At 46.3% G+C, this 22,718-nt stretch overlaps 1 protein-coding gene across 1 annotated transcript in view; it reads right to left on the bottom strand.

Annotated features, from left to right (window-relative positions):
* Positions 1-21,699, bottom strand: part of LOC142564195 (putative cytochrome P450 301a1, mitochondrial) — a 208,962-nt gene extending 187,263 nt beyond the window's left edge. The window contains exon 1 of the mRNA XM_075675099.1: positions 21,428-21,699. Coding sequence (XP_075531214.1) covers positions 21,428-21,620 — 193 coding nt within the window. The 5' untranslated portion in view covers positions 21,621-21,699. The remainder of the gene's footprint in view (positions 1-21,427) is intronic.
* Between the last annotated feature and the right edge of the window lie 1,019 nt (positions 21,700-22,718).

Raw genomic sequence — 22,718 nt, forward strand, 5'->3', positions numbered from 1 at the left:
CATTAAAATTGTCCCAATCGGCGGAGGCTAGTTTCCACCGAGGGGCATGTTGAGTATATTGGTGCTGCTCTGTTCAGTTTAACAGCACCAGAATGTGGTTACTTCCAAAAGGATATATTATTACATTTCATTTTAAATATGGTAGCACGACCGCAGAGACAACTGCTGAATCAATAGATACATATGAATTATGATAGACATTGTAATAGATAATCTACTTCTTATCAAAGAGGCACGCGCCTGAAGTTGCAAAAAAGTTTTCAATTATTCTGCCTCTCCTGTCTCACCAGGCGTCTCCCCAGAGGTTGCTATGGACGTTATAGTCAACGCTCCTAATGTATGTATATGGGAGTTGGTCGATGAGGCTGTAAAACTCTCGTGTTCTTGCTTTACTGCTTGTCTTGTTTTGCTAGTAATCATGTCTTATTGTTCTCGTTACAACAAGCCCAACTTTCTGCTGTAAAATTCCGTTTTACTGAGCAGATAATTGTGCGGTAAGCAAATGGAACAAATGGTTATGAGCTTGTTGAGAAAAACATTCGGCAGAGACACTTACGACTGCTGACGTGTGTTGAATGCAAAAGCGTCATACCGCTTGTAGGCTTCGGAACATCAGGACCGCACTGATGTTACACACCCATGAAGTGGCGCCACCTCCTCCCCATTGGTGGCGCCGTAACGTGCCCAATGATGCATGCACTACGCCACACCTTTAGTTAGTCAGATGGCGGCTAAGTGACGTGTGCCATGGCGCACGCACAAGCGCACCTTTAGTCGGCTAGAAGTGTCGAGCCGATGGAGCGTTGCGAAGCGTGCTCTCTGGCACCCTAGTGGCCCAGGTTCAATTCCCAACCAGACCAAATTTACGCAGTTTTCAAATCCATTTAGTTGATTTGTTTGCAGGAACCTGCCTGAGAAATCAAACTTGTATCCGTACATTTTTGACGTGTTTTGACTATTTGAGCCGTCGGCCATTTTCGGTACCTTCTTTCGATCCGCGCGACTACGAACAATTTTCACTAAGTGGGTCATATATTTATTCGCATTGAAATTGCTCTAACAGATACAGCCTGGAGGTCAATCTGTTGGCAAGCAAGAGAGTTATTTACAGCTGTAGCTAGACCTCTGGACGAGACAGAAGTGTTCCCACGGTCTTTAAGAAAATGGCATATTGCGTGAGATATTTATTGTGTAGCCGTTAACTGTGTTCCTTGGACTCACAGCGCTTTCTGATTAAATTTATGTGTGAGTTATGTGATGTGGATGTTGCGAAGAAGTCTCCCGAGTTCCACTGCAGCATTGGTGTGCCCATGTTGGAGAACATATTTGTGCTGTGTGTCTAGTATAAAAACTTGCACAGCTGTTTTCGGGCCCTGTGATGCGGCTCTTTTTTGGACCAACCCTTAGAATGCCGCCGCGCTTAGCCGCTGGCGGTGGCGTCTGGCTGGTTGTTAGGCTCATAACCTATTGCGAGGCGCTACAGGCTCTTCCGAGCGCTTGGTTTGACGTGAAGGTCCCACCGCGAGAGACGAGACCCTTCAGACCACCAGCTCGAGGGTCGAGGGCTCTGTCTTGTGGTACTGTGGAGCAGTTACAGAAGAAAGGGCCCTCGACCTTTGGCGGATGCCCCCTTGGCGTATGCGCCAAGGGGGCGGATAGCGTCGCTGCCGGCTCCCTGCGTGTGGGCTGGAAAACAGCGGGAAGCTGTTCTGGCGCTGCCCCCTGGCGCGCTACTTCGGCAAAGCTGCTTTTCGGGCAAATGTGGTGCACGTCTGCGTGCCTCCTTGTATGAAATATTTTTCGTTGACTTTGACTACGAAGATTTCTTTCTCCTTATTCTATGGTGTGCGCGACCTTGAGTGCGTGGCGTGCTCAGCATCCCAGTATATTTATTTGTTTTATTTAGGAACACTGCCGATCATGTCACAGATCATAGCATGGAAGGTGCATGAAATTTCTGTTAGTTACAGAGAGACATACGTGCACAACATTATAAATTCCAGTTCGAAGAATACACTACAATAGAATGGTTTGGGTTACACCATGTACACAGAGAAAAAACAGAAAAACTATACATTTGTGACCATGACGTAGGCTCAACGCTCAGTAAACTTACTGTTTCAATGATGACATTGACGCTAGTTGCGAAACAAGCACTCCATTCTTATTGATACTAATAAACCTGCTTAATGATGACACGTTAGCTACACTATATTTCAATGAGTTCCAGTCTTGTTAGAGGAAAAACACTATTGGAAGTACTTAGTATTGAAGGAGCATTCGGTTAACGTATGGGAGTGCTTATGACTAGAAGTTCTTCCATCTGAGTAATATATAATTCTGGAGGTGTCAATTTTGATTGTGTGTGGAAACGAACATCAATTTTAGTCGTTCGGTTTTGTAGCATTAGGATGTCAGTGTTGCTAAGTAGTTGTGTTGGTGAATTCGTAAGGCTATACTCAGTGAAACTAAGCCTTACTGTTTTTCTTTTGTACGGCCCCTATTTTGCTCAGCTGTTGTCGACATATATATCTACACCGTCATCAACATATCACGAACACAGCTGAGACAGCGTGGAATGTTATTGCATATTTCGGAGAAATGATTAATGGTACGGCACATGGCGCAAGTCAGCCGGCCTCGACAGTTCTTTGAACTCTTTAACGAACCTTTGGCACTTGAAGCATCCGACAGGATTTGGCACCTAGGGTCTAAAACCAAGCTTGATGTACCCGGGCTCGATGGATTCGGGCTGAAGATTGGAGCAGAAAGTCAGTAGTAAGTATCAAGTGCTTTGTCTCGATTCCTTTGCTGCGATTGGTCAGTTAATACGATTAACGGTGATGACTTCCTGCTCACTGAAGCCCTCCACGAGTTCAGCCTGAGCCAGCTCCAGCGAATCATCATCCGAGATTACGCCGCGGGTTGTGTTCAAAGTATTGTGTGGGGTTACTGTTGCTTAGAAGTCCACAAATAACACTAGATTCTCCGTTTTGTCATATTATTTCTGATTCCAGAGCTCCAAGAGCAGATCACAAGTTGCCATCTTCGACATTTTATAACTTGGACAGAAAACTTCAGTCAAACACTTCGAATCATGGAGAATCATGGAGAGGTGAAGTTGTTCTCACCAGTTTGTCTGATATTTCCGAATGAATAACGTGAAACCGAGAAAAGTTCTGTATTTGGCGTTCAAAAAGCTGGCAGACATCTACGGTGCGCCTTCGTTTCTGAGGGCAACCAGTAATTTTCGGAAAAGAACTGTGCATGAGTGAAGCTGGAGCTTTCGGCAGCCATGCCAACCACCTACCAACGAGCGAAACACGGAGACGTGACAGAAGTTCCTTCAAGGGAAGCCGTGCCAACGCCACCTCTACATCGCTGCTATAACTAACTACAGCATAACCATGACTGATTAGCCATACAAGGTTAAACCTTACCGCCTAGAAACTTCGAAGTGAGGAGCAGAGAAGACAGGAAAGAAGAACCTGTGAAAGAGAACGAAAAAGCGACGATATGGGGACAGGAAGAGGCGACTGAGAATTGCCTCTAGGCGGGTAAATCTGGAGGTGCCGTCTATGTGAAGCAGAGGCCAAAGAGGTGTGTTGCCTCTACCGGGGGCCTTAGAAGTCCAAACGCTCGGCATTCGCTCGAACCGCAGGAACCCCCTTTCCCCAGACGGGGCTCAGCTGCACACGGCTAATCGCCGAAGGGCCCAGTGCCCATGTGCGCGGGTCTCTGGTGTCGCAACGCACCAAACGCCTGTTGATGCAGCCGGGACTGGGGGTATGGAAAATGCAAGCATTCCAAAGAACTAGTTGGCTTTGCCATGATATATACTTCCCGATTCTTAGCGATCCTACAGTGGGGATATGTGTAATGGTACGGAAATTATGGTCGTCATAATTAACATAAGCGCACGTTTCTTGGCCGATTCCCCGATGTGGCTATATGCCATAGTAGGGGAATTAAAATCATCAGAAAGCGGGGATTATCTCAGAGCTAGTAGTTGTCATTAGCACGAGGGAAGTGTATGCATTAAAGAATTAGAAGTGCGCCTATGGCCTAAAGGTTAGAGCATCAGGCTACTGCTCCAGAGGGCGGAGGAGCGAATCCCACTGAGGGGGTGCTTTATTTTTTTAAGTGAATGCAAATCAACTCGCAAAGAGCCAGTCATGCGACCGAACCAGGAAAAATAATGGAATGCGAGGCAAAAAAATTTTTCGCTTTAAGAATGGGGCCAACACGGACCTTGCACAAGGTCCGTGTTCGCGTCATTTGCTTTTATTTTTCTCGTATTAGTGCTTCTGTGTTTACCGCCCTTTTATTCTGTAGCGGCGTTTCGGAACCAGGATGTAGAGAAAGTCGCAGTGCAAGTGCTTGGTCCGTGGAATGACATATGCGCACTGGAACTTGTGAAACAAGGCTAGAGTGACAATTTCACGGCGACGTACAAGAATATACAGCGGAGCCTGCTTTTAAGAACGATGAATGTCTGCATAAACCAGGGCAGGATTTGGTACTGCTTCAATGGCATTTGTCAGATGTATGGATATATTGGTGATTATTCCATAAGACAGAGGCATACTTAATTTTCGGACTGATAAGTGATTTTTAAACCAGCAACATGAAGCAATGTGACGCACGACGAAATGACACTTTAAAAGCCTAGTGTTTTGTTTGCAGAAGCTAATACTATTGTTGACAGAGAAAATAATACAGCGTAGCGCAGACAATGCCTGGTATCGAGTTTCTGACGCATTGGAGCACTGCTGTCAAAGCTGCATGTAGACTGATAGGCAGAATGTAGGCAGTATGAAGGCAGAATATGGCTGTGGTAGACTGCTTGGAGAATAAAGCGCACTTGTCCGAATCTACGGAAGTTCGCGATAAGACTTAGAGGAATAAAACAGTACGAGAAAAGGCGGCAGCGCAAGAAAAGAAAGATACGGACCGAGACAAGACGACAAGGATGGGCGCTGAACTTCCAACATGATTGTGAATGGTCCACGAAAATGTGACGTGCGGTCTGGGTCAGTGGTTAAAATCGGCGCATGCGTAAATGTGCTAACTCTGTCTGCAAGCATGATGGAGGCCATGCTGATACATCCCTCCCCCGCTGGCACATCCCCGCTGTGCGCGTGCGAAGCTCGCGCACAGCGTTGGCAGAATGTAGCTGTGATACCTTACTTTCACGCGCTATCGCACAATCTCAAAGAAAGGTGGGCCAGCGTTACGACGTGAAAGTCGCGTTCTCCGCCCCCCTCCCAGAAGCTATCAAAGCTTTGCAGGTTGACGGACCCTGCGTTAACCCAGCAGCGTGACTGCGACACAAAGCAGAAGCGGTCTTTTGTTGAATGCGCAGAAGGTGTATAGTCTGTAAATTCCTTTAAGGAGCGGAAAAGTGTACGTTAGCCAAACGGGGAGGTGTGTTACTGATTGGCTAAGGGAGCACGCAAACAACTTCAAAATGCGCGTAAAGAGACAGATTTTCAGGGTTTACTGGCAAGTTATTGTCTGACTTGCAAGGACTGTTCGCCCAACCTTGAAAACAATTCCATTAAGAAGAGGAGTAAGACTCGTATGACACAGGAATTCACAGAGTCTGAACGGATCTCTAGATTTGAGGAGGGATGTATCAGCATAACCTCCATCACGCTTGCAGACAAAGAGCTGGCATACTTACGCATGCGCAGGTGTTAATCACTGGCTCGGACTGCACGTTATATTTTCGTGCACTATTCACAATCATGTTGTTAGAAGTTCAGCGCTCGGCCTTGTCGTCCTGTCTTTGCCGTTTCAAATATGTACCAACACACCAATTCGCCACACTAATAAAGAGTAAGAGACGTGAGAAGCCGCTATTGCTACGCATGGACGATTGAATTCTGGAAGCGGTGACGTGTCGCCGTGGTTCAATTTCTATTACAGCAAATTATTTTCGCTATTGCATGGGAAGTATGGCGTGATCGTAATGCAGCCTAGTGAACGCATCTCGCAAACGAAAAGCATGGTGTAGATGCCCTCCGCTCGCTATCAATACACTGTTACTGTGCTTTAACCGTTTTTTAAGTCTAGCTGTTCTGTCGATTACTGCGTACTTTGAATGAAATATTTTTATGTAGCCAGTGAAGCAAACCTACGCCATAAGCCCAAACAAAGCAGTACAGGTAAATCTCGGAGTAAGCGGACACAGGGTGTCCCACATAACTTCACCCAAGAACTTAAAAATGAAAGGTGCATCTAAAGTGAATTGAACCGAGCGCATACTATTCGCAATAGCCTATAGTAACTCAGACAATATTTTTCCCTATAACTCACTAATGAAGTAAGTTTTTTACCCAGCTTTCTATTTATTCGCTGAGGACCCCAATGGTCATACGCAGATTTGTAGTGCACCTTCAGAAACTAACAACCAAGTTGTTTCCTTTACGTACGTCTCGCGCAGTCCTTTCTTCCGGGTTGCAACGAAAGCCCGCGAAATATGAGAAAGCCACGTGACGGAGCATATGCGCAGTAGTATTGTGGTGCTTTCAAGCGTGCGTTCTGTGAACAACGTCGACTTCCGTCCCAAAATGCATGCTGCTGGCCGAGCGCTGCCGATGAGATAAAGAACTTCCTGCCCCGTCCTCATCGCTAGCCGCGATGCAGGCGACCTTGTTGACGGAACGCACGCTTGAGAGCAGCACAAAACAAGCCCTCCCGTCGCGTGGCTTTTTTCATATTTTACGGGCTTTCTTTGCAAAGCGAAAAAAAGAGGACTACGTGAGACGTTTCGTAAAGGAAACAACGCGATCGGTGGTTTCTGAAGGTGCTCTACAAATCTACGTATCACACTTTGGGTCCTCAGCCAATAATTAAGAAGTTGGGTAATTAGGCTTAATAAATTAATCAGAAATGGGGAAAACAAAAAAGAACTGTCTAAGTTACTTTAGGCTATTGCGAGTAGTATGCGTTTACTTCAATTCGCTTCCGACGCGCCTTTTATTTTTAAATTCTTGGCTCAAGTTATCTGGGACAGACACCCTGTATATATAACGCCCAGCACGACTTGGCGGTTGTGGCGTTCAGAAGCCGACTATGGAGTTATGTAATAATATTAACCGAGAAGTGCCCATAGGAAAAGTTACCTTCGATAGAGTTCCAATGGTCACATGTTTTTGAACGTTTCGGCTTAGAGGAAAGGAACAACATATGACTTGTTATCCGTGTGCTTCCCTGAAAATTATGTGCAATTGCAGAAGCGTAGTGGTGCTGGGTTCATTGCATGGCATGCAGGAAAAATCTATTTCACAAGTATCACATTGGTACTGTTAATTGGCATACATATACGACACTGCTATATCCTGTAAAGGAAGTTCGGCGCACATCTCTCTTGGAATTTGAGTAATGTTCCTCGTTAAACCTGACACAGTTTTGTTCTCCAAACTTGCTTTGCACGTGGAGCATATAGGAAACATGCTGGCGTTCTCTTTTATGTCTATAGCTTCAAGTAGAAGGCTCTGCTGATAACATAACTTGCACGGCGACATCATTGCAACCTGGGTGCAGTGATATTATAATTGAAACATTTTAAAACTAACTTAGGAATTATCCTAAACTACGATATTTGCGGGCTTTTTACAATGCGCAAACAAATAATTAACATTACAGAACACATGACAAACTACACAGGTGCACGTTCGACAACTGCATCGAAGCCTAGAATATCGTTTATTTCTAGTTATGGGAAGACTTGCTTCGGAAGTTAGCGACACCGCGTTGGAGCCAAAGCTGCGCATCTTAAACGTCCAGAACGTTGCATGCCACACCCATTATTCTCGCCTCGTCGGAAAATTCATGGTCTTCGCTAAATTCACTTAGCATAAAATCAGCGCAATATAACCGTCATCATCATCAGCCTGGCTACGCCCACTGCGGTGCAAAAGCCTCTCCCATACTTCTCCAACTACCCCGGTCATGTTGTAATTGTGGCCATGTTGTCCCTGCAAACTTCTTAATCTCCTCCACCCACCTAACCTTCTGCCGCCCCTTGGTACGCTTCCCTTCTCTTGGAATCCAGTCCGTAACCCTTCATGATCATCGCTTATCTTCCGACCTCATTACATGCCCTGCCAATGCCCATTTCTTTATCTTGATTTAAACTAAGATGTCATTAACTCGCGTTTCTTCCCTCACCCAATCTGCTCTTTTCTTATCCCTTAACATTACACCTATCATTCTTCTTTCCATAGCTCGTTCCGTCGTCCTCAATTTGAGTAGAACCCTTTTCGTAAGCCTACAGGTTTCTGCCCCGTACGTGAGTACTGGTTATACGCCTTTCTCTTGAGGGATAAGGGCAGCCTGCTGTTCATGCTCAGAGAATGCCAGGCCAAAGGCACCCCAGCACATTCTTATTCTTCTGATTATTTCAGTCTCATGATCCAGATCCGCGGTCACTATCTGCCCTAAGGAGATGTATTCCCTTACCACTTCCAGCGCCTCGCTACCTATCGTAAACTGCTGTTCTCTTCCGATACTGCTAAACATTACTTTAGTTTTCTGCAGATTCATTTTTAGAACCACCCTTCTGCTTTGCCTGTCCAGGTCAGTGAGCATGCATTGCAATTGCTCCTCTGAGTTACTAACCAAGGCAATATCATCAGTGAATCGCAAGTTACTAAGGTATTCTCCATCAACTCTTATCACCAATTCTCCTCAATCCAGGTCTCTGAATACCTCCTATATATACGAAGTGAGCAGCATTGGAAAGATCGTATCTCCCTGCTTGACGCCCTTCTTTATTGGGACTTTGTTGCTTTCTTTATGAAGGACAGAGGTGTCTGTGGAGCCGCTATAGATATCTTTCAGTATTTTTACGTACCGCTCGTCTACACCGTGATTCCGTAATGCCTGTATGACTGTTGAGGTTTGGACTGAATCAAACGATTCCTCGTAATCAATGAACGCTATATATAATGGTTGGTTATATTCCGCACATTTCTCTATCACATGATTGATAATATGAACGGCCACGGCGGCCGCATTTCGACGGGGGTGAAATGCGAAAACACCCGTGTGCTTAGATTTAGGTGCACGTTAAAGAACCCCAGGTGGTCAAAATTTCCGGAGCCCTCCACTACGGCGTGCCTCATAATCAGAAAGTGGTTTTGGCACGTAAAACCCCAAATATTAAATTATTATTTGATAATATGAATATGGTCTATTGTTGAATAGCCTTTGCACATTTAGTAAAGCAATGAAGGGGGCTAGTTGGTGAACGTTCATGGTTATATTGCGCTCAGTTTTACAAACACGATATTAAGGAAGGACAGGACGTGGACGGACGAAGCGCAAACAACCAACTGTTTGATACTGTTAAAGAACGCGCTTATATACAAGGAGATATGGTGCGGGGGGGGGAGGGGGGCTACATATAAAGAGATATGACAAGGTGACATGTGATTATAGTTTGGGTCAGGCATACATCCTTCACATGCACCCGTTCGCCCTGGCAAACTCGACCTCAGCTTTGATAAGCGCGATGGACGGAGTGCTTACGCACGTCTCTTTTTCTTTAGCTATCGCAAGCGCCTCCCATATTTCTCGCTCGGTTTTTGTTTTTGATGTTCCGATGACTGTGGTGCTTTCTATTAGCGGGGAGCATTTGCACTGTTTGCAATGTGCGGCCAAGTTGCTAGGTGCTGTCAGAAGCTGGCACGTGTATTTGTGCTCCCGTAACCTATCGTTTAGACAACGTCCAGTTTGCCCAATGTATACTTTCCCGCAGTCTAGTGGAATTTGGTAAACAACTGAAGTAGCGCATTCCACGTACTTTTTTGCGTGCTTAGTCTGACAGACCGTAGCACTAGGGTTGGCCTCTTTGGATCCTGCGTTCACCTTCTTGCACATGCCTTTTAGTTTTTGCGGGGCGGAGAACAGAACTTGAACGTCATGGCGTTGGGCTGTCTTTTTTATCCGATGTGACAAGCCATGGATGTAACGCCCAACGCCATGACGTTCAAGTTCTGTTCTCCGCCCCGCAAAAACTAAAAGGCATGTGCAAGAAGGTGAACGCAGGATCCAAAGAGGCCAACCCTAGTGCTACGGTCTGTGAGACTAAGCACGCAAAAAAGTACGTGGAATGCGCTACTTCAGTTGTTTACCAAATCCCACTAGACTGCGGGAAAGTATACATTGGGCAAACTGGACGTTGTCTAAACGATAGGTTACGGGAGCACAAATACACGTGCCAGCTTCTGACAGCACCTAGCAACTTGGCCGCACATTGCAAACAGTGCAAATGCTCCCCGCTAATAGAAAGCACCACAGTCATCGGAACATCAAAAACAAAAACCGAGCGAGAAATATGGGAGGCGCTTGCGATAGCTAAAGAAAAAGAGACGTGCGTAAGCACTCCGTCCATCGCGCTTATCAAAGCTGAGGTCGAGTTTGCCAGGGCGAACGGGTGCATGTGAAGGATGTATGCCTGACCCAAACTATAATCACATGTCGTCACCTTGTCATATCTCTTTATATGTAGCCCCCCTCCCCCCCCGCACCATATCTCCTTGTATATAAGCGCGTTCTTTAACAGTATCAAACAGTTGGTAGTTTGCGCTTCGTCCGTCCACGTCCTGTCCTTCCTTAATATCGGGTTTGTAAAACTGAGCGCAATATAACCATGAGCCTTTGCACAATCCTGCCTGGTGGTTTGGTTGACAGAAGTCAAACGTGTTCCTGACTCTATTTGCGATTACCTCAGTAAATACTTTGTAGGCAACGGACTGTTAGCTGATCGGTCAATAATTTTTCAAGTCATTGGTGTTCCCTTTCTTATGGATTAACATTATGTTGGCGTTCTTCCAAGATTCCGGTACGTTCGAGGTCATTAGGCATTGCGTATACAGGGTGGCCAGTTTTTCTAAAACAGTCTGCCCACCACCCTTCAATAAATCTCCTCTTACCTTATTCTCCCCAGCTGCCTTCCCCCTTTGCACAGCTCTCAAAGCTTTGTTTACTTCTTCTGGCGTTACTTGGGGAATGTGAAATTCCTCCAGGGTATTCCCTCTTCCATTATCTCCGTGGGTGCCACTGGTACTGTACAAATCTCTATAGAACACCTCAGCCACTTAAACTTTCTTATCCATGTTAGTAATGATGTTTCCGGAATTTTCTCTTAACGCATACATCTGATTCTTACCTATTCCTTGTTTCTTCTTCACTGCTTTTAGGCTTCCTGCGTTCCTGAGAGCATGCTCAATTCTATCCGCATTATACTTCCTTATGTGAGCTATTTTACGCTTATTAATTAACTTGCAAAGTTCTGGCAGTTTTATTCTAGCTGTAGGGTTAGTCTTTCATACATTAGCATTAAATTACCTATTCCTTGTTTCTTCTTCACTGCGTTTAGGCTTCCTTCGTTTCTTAGAGCATGCTCAACTCTGTCCGTATTATACTTCCTTATGTGAGCTATCTTACGTTTGTTGATTAACTTTGAAAGTTCTGCCAGTTCTGTTCTAGCTGCAGGGTTAGAGGCTTTCATACATTAGCGTTTCTTAATGAGATCTTTTGTTTCCTGCGGTAGCTTACCGGTATCCTGTCTAACGAAGTAATGATGTCCATAAGATTGTCGTTCATTGCTTTAACACTAAGGTCCTCTTCCTGAGTTAAAGCCTAATACCTGTTCTATAGCTGACCCGGCATTCCTCTATTTCCCTCTTACCACGAACTCATTGATAGGCTTCTTATGTACCAGTTTCTTCCGTTCCGTCCTCGTCTATGCTAATTCGAGATCTTACCGTCCTATGGTCACTGCAGCGCACCCTATTGAGCATGTCCACATCTTTTATGATGCCAGGGTTAGCGCAGAGTATGAAGTCTATTTCCTTTGCTATCTTGCCATTCGGGCTCCTCCAGGTCCACTTTCGGTTATCCCGCTTGCGGAAGAAGGTACTCATTATCAGCAAAGATTGCGTTCTGCAAGCTCTATTAATAACTCCCCCTTGCTATTCCTATAACCTACGCCATATTCCCCCATTGACTTGTCTCCACCCTGCTTCTTGCCTACCCTGCATTGAACTCGCCCATCAGTAGAGTGTAGTTTGTTTTTACTTTACCCATCCCCGATTCCGCATCTGCATAGAAGCTTTCGACTTCCTGGTGATCATGACTGGATGTAGGGGCGTAGACCTGCACAACGTTCATTTTGTACCTCTTATTAAGTTTCACAACAAGACCTGAAACCCTCTCGTTAATGCTACAGAATTCCTGTGTGTTACCAGCTATATCCTGATTAATCAGGAATCCAACTACTAGTTCTCGTCTCTTCGCTAAGCCGAGGTAGTACAGGACGTGCCCGCTTACTGTATATGCTTCCTGTATATGCTGTATATGCTACTGTATAAGCACTTTATATGCTTCATTTGTCCTCCTAACCTCACTGAGCCCTATTATATCCCATTTAATGCCAGCTGATTCCTCCAATAGCACTCCTAGACTCGCTCATTACGTAACGTTCTAGCGTAAAGCGTTGCCAGGTTCCAATGGCACCTGATATCAACAGATATGCAACATACTACTGCAGAACGCTTTAATACTCACCGACACGGTGACTTCTTGAAGTCAAAGGTTCGTTGCGCCTAATATAGTGCGTGGTTTCGTCTGCATATAGGCTTAGCAGGAACGTACAGCCGTGTAAGCAACACGCAAGAAGATGCGGGACGTTGAAATATACAGCGTACTTCGTCTACAAACATACAGCTAACCAGAAGTAGGGTATGCGTTGAGATTTATTTCTGGTCACCATCAGTGCCTTCTCAGTGTCATCGAGATTGCTACAGTAGGAAAGAGAAAAAAATACGGCAGAACTCATCTAGCGATGACGGTCCATTGTAATCCGAGTAGCATTTGAGCAATGCAGCGAAACTGTATTTATGAAGTCAAGTTCGTGTAACAGCTGTAGTTGTCATTGTGAGTCATCTATTGGTTCGGCTATACGTGAGATAATCCGGTATTCCACCATGGTACTATTGCAATCGGTTGCCAAGGTCACCTTAATGAGTTTGACGGCTTGACGACGACTGTGCGGCGTCGGTACATTGATGACGATGTAATGGCGATAAACGAAATACTTCGATGGCACGACAAATGCGATATGAGGACAACGGCATAACGACAACGAGACGTTAACTTTCAAAAGATGAGAACTGCATAACGACGACAGCGTAACGATGACATGGGCACATTGGGATGGTGAGTAAACGATGGCGTGATGACAACGGCATGACCACGGACACATGATAGCGACTATCGAGAACGACGAAATGACGACGACAGCATGACAACGGCGTCGTAATCACGATTGAATGACGACGTAATTACGATAGAATGATAAGTGAGGAAGTAGGTCGATGGATCAACAAAGGTGGTATGACGAAGTCGGGATTACGAGAACGGAAAGGTGCTACGGAACTGACGACAGCAAAATGACAGCATGACGACGACGAAATTGCCATGGTACGACGACTGTGAGGCGGCGATAGCGTCACTGTGACTGTATGACCAGTCTGATATGGAAGTTAAAAAGACGACGATGATATGACAATGAATGCATGGTGTGGACTGTACAAGGGCGATGAAATCACGACGATGGCATGACAACGGTAGGAATGCAATGGAATAGCGAGTGTAAGGAGACAGTTAAAGGAACCCTAGCTATCAAGAAACGTGAATTTTTTTGCGATGTAGTTAGACTTTTTTTTAACTTTTACCGCTGCCTTTGAATGATTTAACTCGTGATCCTTGACACGCATGCGCAGCTCTCCTACGCCGTTTTTGTGTGCGTGTATTTGTTTGCTTGCAATAAAATGTTTCTGTTGTGAGTAAATGCCTCATCCTGTCTACTCGCTTCGTTCTCTTCTGTGTGCGCTTTTACAGTTTCATGATGGAAAATATGAAGGACCTTTCTTGATCACGGGCACAATCAGGGCACAAACACTTGCGTGTGAGTTGTAAAACTTATAAGAGCGGCTTAGAGAGGCGCCGAAAAAAACTAATTTTCCGTGCGCATATCCCGCCTGTCAAAAAGGGTTCTCCGTCAGGCATGACATCGCTGTGCTTGCTTCGCTTCATTCGAGCGAACGCAGTGTTGCAGAGTGTGGAGACAGAAGGGCAGAAGTGGAGAAGGAAGAAGTCAGACTATAGCAGCCGTTCTCTCGGGCAGCCAACGGTCTGTTTTCATTAAAGGCTGGGCCTTGGTATGGAATAGACATTACTTTATTAGTTATCCAGTTCTTTAAGTGCACTCGTACGCCATGGTCTATTGTGATTTACGCGGAGTGGGATTGTCGCAATTAATTGTGCAACGAGATTGTTAATTTGATCTCGGAAAAACAACCACTTTTCTTCCATCGAGCGATTTACAATGCCTGATCCAAATGTGTGCACATTGCAACTAATTTGTTGTTTATCGAGGCTTAATTTTCCCTAACGTACGGGCAAATGAATTTCTGATGCGACTGATATACTGTAGGTTAAGAGGAGAAAATAGCGTGCATATGAGCGTTCAAAGCGACGCTGATATGCGACGGGCGACGAGCGTGCAAAGCGTCCCCACTTTGAGCGTGCAAAGCGACGCTCAAAGTGGGAAAGGTTCTGGCAGAAGCGGAAAGCGTTCTGATGAACGATGACAGGCGCCGGGTGCAGAGCTGTTTGCTAAGAATGCACAAATCGAAAGGCGTGTCTTCGTTTATCACAAGCAGTTGTAGTCGACGCTGCAGTTCTTATAGTTTGCGGTTGCCGAGCTTCTCGACATAGATAGTTGGTGTAGCCGATGCTGCTCTGATGTTCCAGGGCCACGGAAGATCTCTAACGCCAGATTCTCGTACGGGTTCGTTGCTGTAGACGCGAAGGTGAACGATAGGACCGAAAGTTGGTATGGTGATGCAATTTTGTTGCAGCATGAAAAACGAAGGCGTAGACGAGATACACGCCCTTGTGTATGTGGCCTTCTTTGGCGCTGCAACAAAAATATGTCGCCAAGATGAGGTCGTGAACCTGGGTGGCTATCGCGAGTGGCGAAGCATACAGAACATGGCCAATCTTTTGTGTATGCGACAAAATCTGAGCGACAACGAAATGGCTCTTGGCCTGAGTCAGCCAGACCTGAAGGTACGCAGGTTAGAACTTCGTAAGATAAACGGCCAATAAAGACACTTCGCCCAACATTTCTTCACTGCACGGCACGGTCTCACTGCTTTGTGTAGCGGCCATGGTCCTTGATAACCACTCTTGGTAACCACTTTTTTTGTAGGCACATAGCGTGAAGTAGAAAATTAGGCATACGACAAGTGCTATTTGCACAGACGGCCGAAGATCGGCCAACAAATGGTATTCTCCAGCAAGGTGCCACAGGGGAGCGTTCGGCGAAGCCACGCCCGATTATGGTTTCGCGCAGGGCTGATCACCAGCCTCTTGGCGCTCTGTGTTCATGGCCGGTGGCTTTTGTCTTCGGCTTTCTCTATCTGTTGCGGTGTCGTCAGCTAGACTCTAAAAGACGTACCGGAACAGATATCTGTTTATTGCTTGGTTTATTAGACTGTCGGCCTTCGTAATTGTAGTAAGAGGCCCGACTTTTTCAGGGATGCGTCATATCCTTTATTTGAACAATTGCATCGTTTTGAATCACATGATTTCCAAACGCGCTACGGCTTCTGAAAAAAAAACAGAAACATGATGTCTGGCTGTCATGGTCGCGGGATAGGATAAAATTGTTGACGCGCTCAACACTGCGGTGCCACAGTCTAACACAACATCATGACTCTCACCGAAAGCTGCGAGAGTGCCGACACATCAACGCTTCTATTGTCCTTCACTCGCTCCTGCTGCTTCGTACCAGGAAAGAAATGAACCGGGTCTTCTGCACTCACATATGCTAAAAACCAAGCAACGACGCTTTCACTATCCCTCATTTTAATGTCGAAAAATGCTTCGACGCGATTAGTTGGCGGAAGCACGATCCTTGTATTACATTAGAGCCTATGACACCGCGTCCCCTAATACGCGTAAGCGGCGCGTGCTGCCACGCGTAAACCATTTCCGACTGCCGTACGGAAACCATGGTATCCTTCATGTCGGAAGACACGGTGATCTTGGCACACGTTCATGTGGTGTCGCACCTTAAAATGGTTGGAATAATGATTTTTTGTAAGCTTAGGAAAATCCACTTCTATGTTATATTGAGCAAGTAGCTTTAACGAACTACGCCAACGCCTGCAAATGCGTTCTGCTCTACGACCCCATTTTTGAAGTTGCGACACTGAGGGAGGCGCTGCACCCTACAACTCCATGCAGGCAACCCCTAGTCGAAGCTTTAAACCCACTTTCGAAGCTCCACCTCTCGTAACGACTCCAGTGCACCGTTTCAGTCGGCGCTTGCTCGGTCTGAGCCCGGACTTACCTCCCGTTGCGGCTGTCACCAGCACGGCTACATCATCGGCGCTTCTCCCTCCTTCACAAACGGCGGCAAGCCTTCCACAGGTGACTCTTGGAACACCCTGGCGTCCCCTAAATATTCCACCGCGATGGTTTTGAAGATGTCGAGGACTGTTTTGAGCAGTACGAACGCGTCGCTATGGCAAATCGCTGCAACGGCCAACAAAAACTTGCCCATGCTTACTTCGCGATGGAAAAGAGCGCTAGTACATGGTAAACGAACAGGGAGGCGAGCTTCCAAACGTGGGGCAATTTTCGTTCGGTACAGAAACCCAACGAAACCGTCGCCATGTATGCGGAAGATATGGCTCGGCTATTTTGCCGAGCTGACACCGATATGACCGAGGCAAAGAAAGTGCGTCATCTCATGTGGGGAATTGTAGAACCACTCTTTGCCGGTCTTGTGCGAAACCCGCCAACAACGACCGACAAATTCATCAGGGAAGCGACTGTCATCGAGCGGGCGCTTCAGCAACGTTGCCGCCACTTTGACCGCCAGCCCAACAACACGCTAATCAGGTCCGCAGCTCAGATTATTGACCGCAATTCTTTATGGCACATGATTCGGGACATCCTGCATGAAGAGCTTCGAGCCCTCGGCATTCCTCCTGCAGAGTCGCTAGTCGGCTCTTTTGCCGAAGTCGTGCGCGAAGAGTTGCAGCAAGCCTTCTCCTCACCAGCCCCATGTTGCGAATGTAGTACCCCAAAACGCTGGCACGGCAAACAGCTGCTCGCTGTATTCGCAGCGAGCAGCTGCCCGTAGACGTCCTAGCAGTCTTCGGTTAGCGCTTGTCCTGGTCGCCTTTTTAGTATCCCGTGTCCACTCTTGCTCTAGTCACTTCAGCATGGAGAACCAGATAGCCTGGTCTCACACTGTGCTTAGCATTCTGGTCGATGAACATTACGTCACCGCACTTGTTGACACTGTCGCAGACTTCTAGATTGTGTGGGAAGAGCTGGCCGAGCGCATTATGAAACTGATGACGCCATGGTGACGCCGATTGCACACGCAAGCCGTTTCCAATTGCTAGATGAGGCGTACTCGACATGACTCATGGGCATGAGGAAGTCCTTCTCACGAACTTCAGCAACGAAGGCCGTCACACCCAGAAGGGTACAGCAATTGTGTATTGCGGCGACATCAGCCAAGTAACAGATTGTTTCGCTCTACAAGAAACGACCGTGCAGCCCTCACCGCCTTTGTCAGTCGACGCCAGCTCCACCCTGTCGCCTTCGGAGCGGCAGCGCCTATTAGTGCTGATACACCAGTTCGAAGGTTCCTTTTCGACTACGTCGAAGATCAATGAAACACCGCTGGACAAGTACGGCATCATCACGAATGATACTACGCGGCCTATTTGACAAAACCCCTACCGTGTAGCTCCAAAGGAACGTGCAGAGATTTACAAAAAAAAAACAAATGAAGAAGATGCTCAGGATGGTGCGGTACAGCCTTCGAAAAATCCCTGGGCATCACCCGTGGTATTAGTCAAAAAGAAAGACGGCAGTTTGCGATTGTGCATCGATTTCCGCAAATTAAACCAGGTGACGAAGAAAGACGTCTACCCGCTGCCACGCATCGACGATTCGCTGGACAGGCTGCGGCATGCTCGTTATTTTTCATCAATGGACGTACGAAGCGGGTATTGGCAGATCGAGGTCGATGAGAGAGATCGTGCCTTCGATCTGCCTTCGTGACCTCCGACGGTATTTAGGAATTTAAGGTCCTTCCTTTCGGTTTGAACTACGCCAACGCCTGCAAACGCCTCCTGCTCGACAACCGCTTTTTTGACGTTGCGATAATATGAAAAAGTTTATAGCTTTCAACTAACGCAACCATGGACTCAGCTAGTGGACACCGCAGCGACGACGACGCAAATACTAGCCCAGACTGGTTTCAAATGAAAGCTGAGTGCAGTTAAGAGAGACAAACTAGAGATGCGTGCGCAAAACAATGAATTCAGATGCAAATCATGGCAAATGTACTCGGTTAGTAGCAGGAATGGCGTCTTCTGGTTTAAGATATGGTAAAAATATGTTTAACGGACACTCCGTGGAATAGAACAAGTCATTTTTGTAGAGTTCCAGCTTTATAAATTTGTGAGAAATTTTACGTGAATACATAATCTCTCTTTCTCTCTCTCTCTCTTTTCGAGGAGTGCATGAATAGCAGTAAAATCTTTAATTTAGAATGCGCTTCACAAGGAAACAAAATTCTCGGCGTCCTTCCACTCTGTGAAGAAGGATGACCAGCCAAGTTGCGTATGTGGCACCCTCAATGGCGAACTGCAAGGGCCCGGCGTTTCATTATCTTCGGGATCGGCCCACGTATGGGGAATGCTTTACGCCTGCTTTACCTCCGCCGCTGGTCTGCCCGGAATTACACCACCTTCGGGATCGGCCCACGTATGTGGCGTGCTTACGCCTGCTCCACCGCACTGTCTTCGGGATTGACCACGTATGGGCAGTACTTAATGCCCGCTTCGCCTCCGCCGCGTGTCGGCCTGGAACTGCACTGTCTTTGGGAACGGCCAACGTATGGGGAGTTTTGTGTCTTCACACGGACGCCACCCTGGGGAACTAGCCCAGAACAGCTTCGCTGTAGAAAAGTCTGGTGCATACTTTGTCGTAGCTCAAAGTCCAATATTGACCTGATAAACTTAGTGCAACCAGGGACGTTTCCTTCGTTGCCTCAAGGTGGACGAAAACGGGAGGGGGGCACACTTTGCATGCTTTTCTGCCATCACTCGAGTGCCGGCACGATTCGAAAAGAGAGGGAGGGTGGGCGTCTTTTTTGGCATCCGCCATTGAATGTTAGCCCCGAGGAGCTCAATATGCCTATCTATCGAGATATTTAGGGTGGTGCAATATCACATTACGCAGACTCCAGTGCGATAAGGCTGGTGCCGCGAAAGACACATATAGGCATTTAAAGGAAACAAAACGAAGAAGACGAAGTTACTGACATGGTATTAAAAGATCGTCTTGCTTACTTTTCTGTTGGTCAGTGCTTTCGCCACAGAGTGACTTCACGACGATATAATTGGTTCAACGTTAGTCGTCACTGCCGCTTCTTTGCTTAGTTTTATTGCTGTTGTTCTTCGTGAGAGACGTTTATTAATTGAAAATATACTTGCGGATCTACAAGTACGATATATTGAATGGTTGTTTCTTACGTACTGTTATTTGACTAACTGCGTAAAAATAAGTCTGGTCATGTGTACCGTTTCGTTTGAAATCAAAGCACCTGCAAGGCCTTCCGTGGAGCTGCAGTTGAGCGTTTATAAAGGCGAATATGATAATGGCGTGTTTGTGATGCCTTTTGTTTTTGCTTTGTTGTCGATTGTTGCGAAGCTAGTCTTATTGAATTGAAGGTCCTCACATCCGGGCATAACTTGAGCGCTTCTCTGCTATATTCAAGCACGCTTATACTACTGAACTTTTACCCTTCATTTGTGAAACTGCATGCTTACTATTACGCTAAAAGCATCGCACTCGTGTATTTGCATGTGCTTGCGTGATGAGCAACGCGATACGATGCAGTCGTTGCACTAAAAAAAATATAGGAGCTGTTTGTGTTAGGGGATTGAATTTCTGTAAACGACATGCGGCATATGGCACAAATCTACTGGATGTTGGATCGCAATGCGGAACCTGAAGTTTCATTTACGACTCCTTTGATTAGGCTACGGTCGCACGCATACGTTCCTGGCTGCAAAGCGAGCGAGCTATTTGAAATATTTGGCGTGCGTGTCACGTGCCACTTTTTGTTCTCCATTCCGCGTGACAGCACACGCGTTAGGGCACATAGCGAGAGCGCGTGCGCACTAACCCATTTCTGCTAAACCAGATGCCCAGGAATGGAACAAATGAATCACAGACGTTAAGAACAGTCAACCACATGACTGAGATTCGCGTATGTAACGGCGCATAGCCGCGTGCGGCCGCCCGATGGTTTCGCCCAACGCTCCTAGGCGAGAAGTTCGTGCTGCTTTGCGCTGGCAAGAATACCAAGAACTTACCGTTGCCAAGAACTTTGTTCCTTCCCCATCACCAGAAAATTAGATGAAATATTGGTTTCCTCTAAAGCATTACACTGCCTATATTTCTTATATTGTACCTGCATTGTGATGTCTATAGTGATTGTTATATTTTCCGGCTCTCAAAGGTAATTTATGTTAAGAAACTGTGTGATGATTTGTTGCGGCGCCTCTTTAACGTTTTACTTTAGTGGTGTACTATGGCAGTGATAACGCAGTGAAGCGACGTCGTAAACCAATAAAGTATACAGATGTTCCAACAACAGTCACAACAGAGGCATTGTTTTGCCTGCTTCATTACATTCCCGCACATATCGCAATTTACGAATCGAAAGCAGTTACACTGCCAGCACATCCACTTGGAACGAATTCCAAAACTACAACACCAGCTATGAAAAAAGTGCTGCTAAATATGCGGCAACAATACCATGTTTTCCCATTTGCTTTGTTAACGAAATGCTTTTTATGCGAGCAACCTAATAAATAATTCTAACAGGAATGGGTTTCATCTGCACTCAGCAAACGCGTATGTCGAAACTGGAGTACTCAACATTCGTTTCCAGTGGATATGGCTTGCAAACTCGCTGTCTACAGTTTGTAAACTTCAAGAGGTAACTCAAGTTAGTGATCTCAGAAGTAATTAGAGGCATTTTCCTAATTAGAAGAATAAGCATATTGATTTCTCATACAAATAATGTGTACTTTTTAATTTGAACTGCACTGAAGAAGCATAATTGAGCTGCATACAATGCAGGATCTTTAAAAAAATTGTTAAGAATAAAAGACAATGGCTGTGCAGATTAATTCAATAAAATCAATATTGTCACTTTTAAATGCCTTATAAATTTTCGTTCATGACGCATACAATACGAGCGACAATAAGTTCACTAGAACACACGAGTGATTTTGCTCACCCAGAATAGGGAAATAAATCCACGAACTTCCCACAACGGGCAGAGCTGGAATCTTCGGAACATCGCTGAAGGGTTTGGCGAATGTCAACCGATCGGCACAGCTGAGTGAAGTGACGCTGAAACGCAGTTTAGAGACTTGAAAACAAGGCGATATTCTCTGCCTTGTTGCCCTGCAGGCTGCACTGAGCGACATCCTGGCTCCGTTCTGCGCTTCAGCTCAATGCGGTCGCAAGTGCCGTCGCATTCGGGCAGATTTGCGGGCAGGTGCGCTTTGCCAGACGAGACGAATGTCACTACTGGCGTCAGGCCGTTCACTTTTTATAACACACGAGGAGGACATTGTCCCACGGATGTCGCTGCACCACTGCTGCTGCTCGCGTTCTGTGCGATTTCTGTGATCAACAAGTTTACAGCTCGGACTCGTGATGGTGATGGGGTAACTGGCGTCGCATGGGCCACGTATGGTCAAAGAGCACCGAGAAACTCTTCCCGCGTCATCAACGAAGAAATGAAGGGCTAATGGTACATGTAACGTGACTTCAATATGGCCTGAAAAACTATAACTGTAAGCGGTCTAAAATAAACAGGGTGAGGATTTTTAAGTTTTATAGAATTTTGAAGGATTGCCTGTGGCAGATAACATCATTTTTGTCGTTGAGCTGGATTATTTCAAGAGGCGGACATTACTTGCATGAGAAATCGAAACAGACATTCAGCCAGTAAAGAAAAATTGACTAATTACTTTATTAATAAATTCCTTTACGGCACACAGTTGCAGTTTACGAATTGCAGCTGGCGAGTTTCTAAGACGCATCAACATGAAATGAATTTCTAGCGTTACACCTCTTCCGAAGAAGTATCTTCTAAAATGTGGCACGAAATACGCGGCGTCCCAGTTACTTTTGTTCCTCGATGCATAAAACAGAGCTTTCCTTTAAAAAAGTCACAGATCTGCGCGCCACGCGCAGCACAGTCACAGCGTAAGCTGGAGGAGCGGCTCCACATGCAGCTCCATTTTAGGCAGCACGCACTGCGGGGTTCTTCGCGGCGAAGTCACCGCGTTGTCTTCACGAGAACAATCCGAACTGTCCGCTGCTGCCGCTCGTCCTGCTCTCGGCAGATGCGCTAGCTGAGCCCGATGTTTCTTGGTTGCGACCCGGCGCGTAGCTCTACGAATCGCTTCTTAAGGTACGTCGCTTGCGAGGAGGTGCCATAACGTGTGGCCAAGAGTAGACACAGGTATCCAAACTACGTGGCGCACATGTGACATTCCTTGAACTGTGGCACGGTG

Source organism: Dermacentor variabilis, chromosome 11, assembly GCF_050947875.1.
Source record: "Dermacentor variabilis isolate Ectoservices chromosome 11, ASM5094787v1, whole genome shotgun sequence".
Lineage (NCBI taxonomy): Eukaryota > Metazoa > Arthropoda > Arachnida > Ixodida > Ixodidae > Dermacentor > Dermacentor variabilis.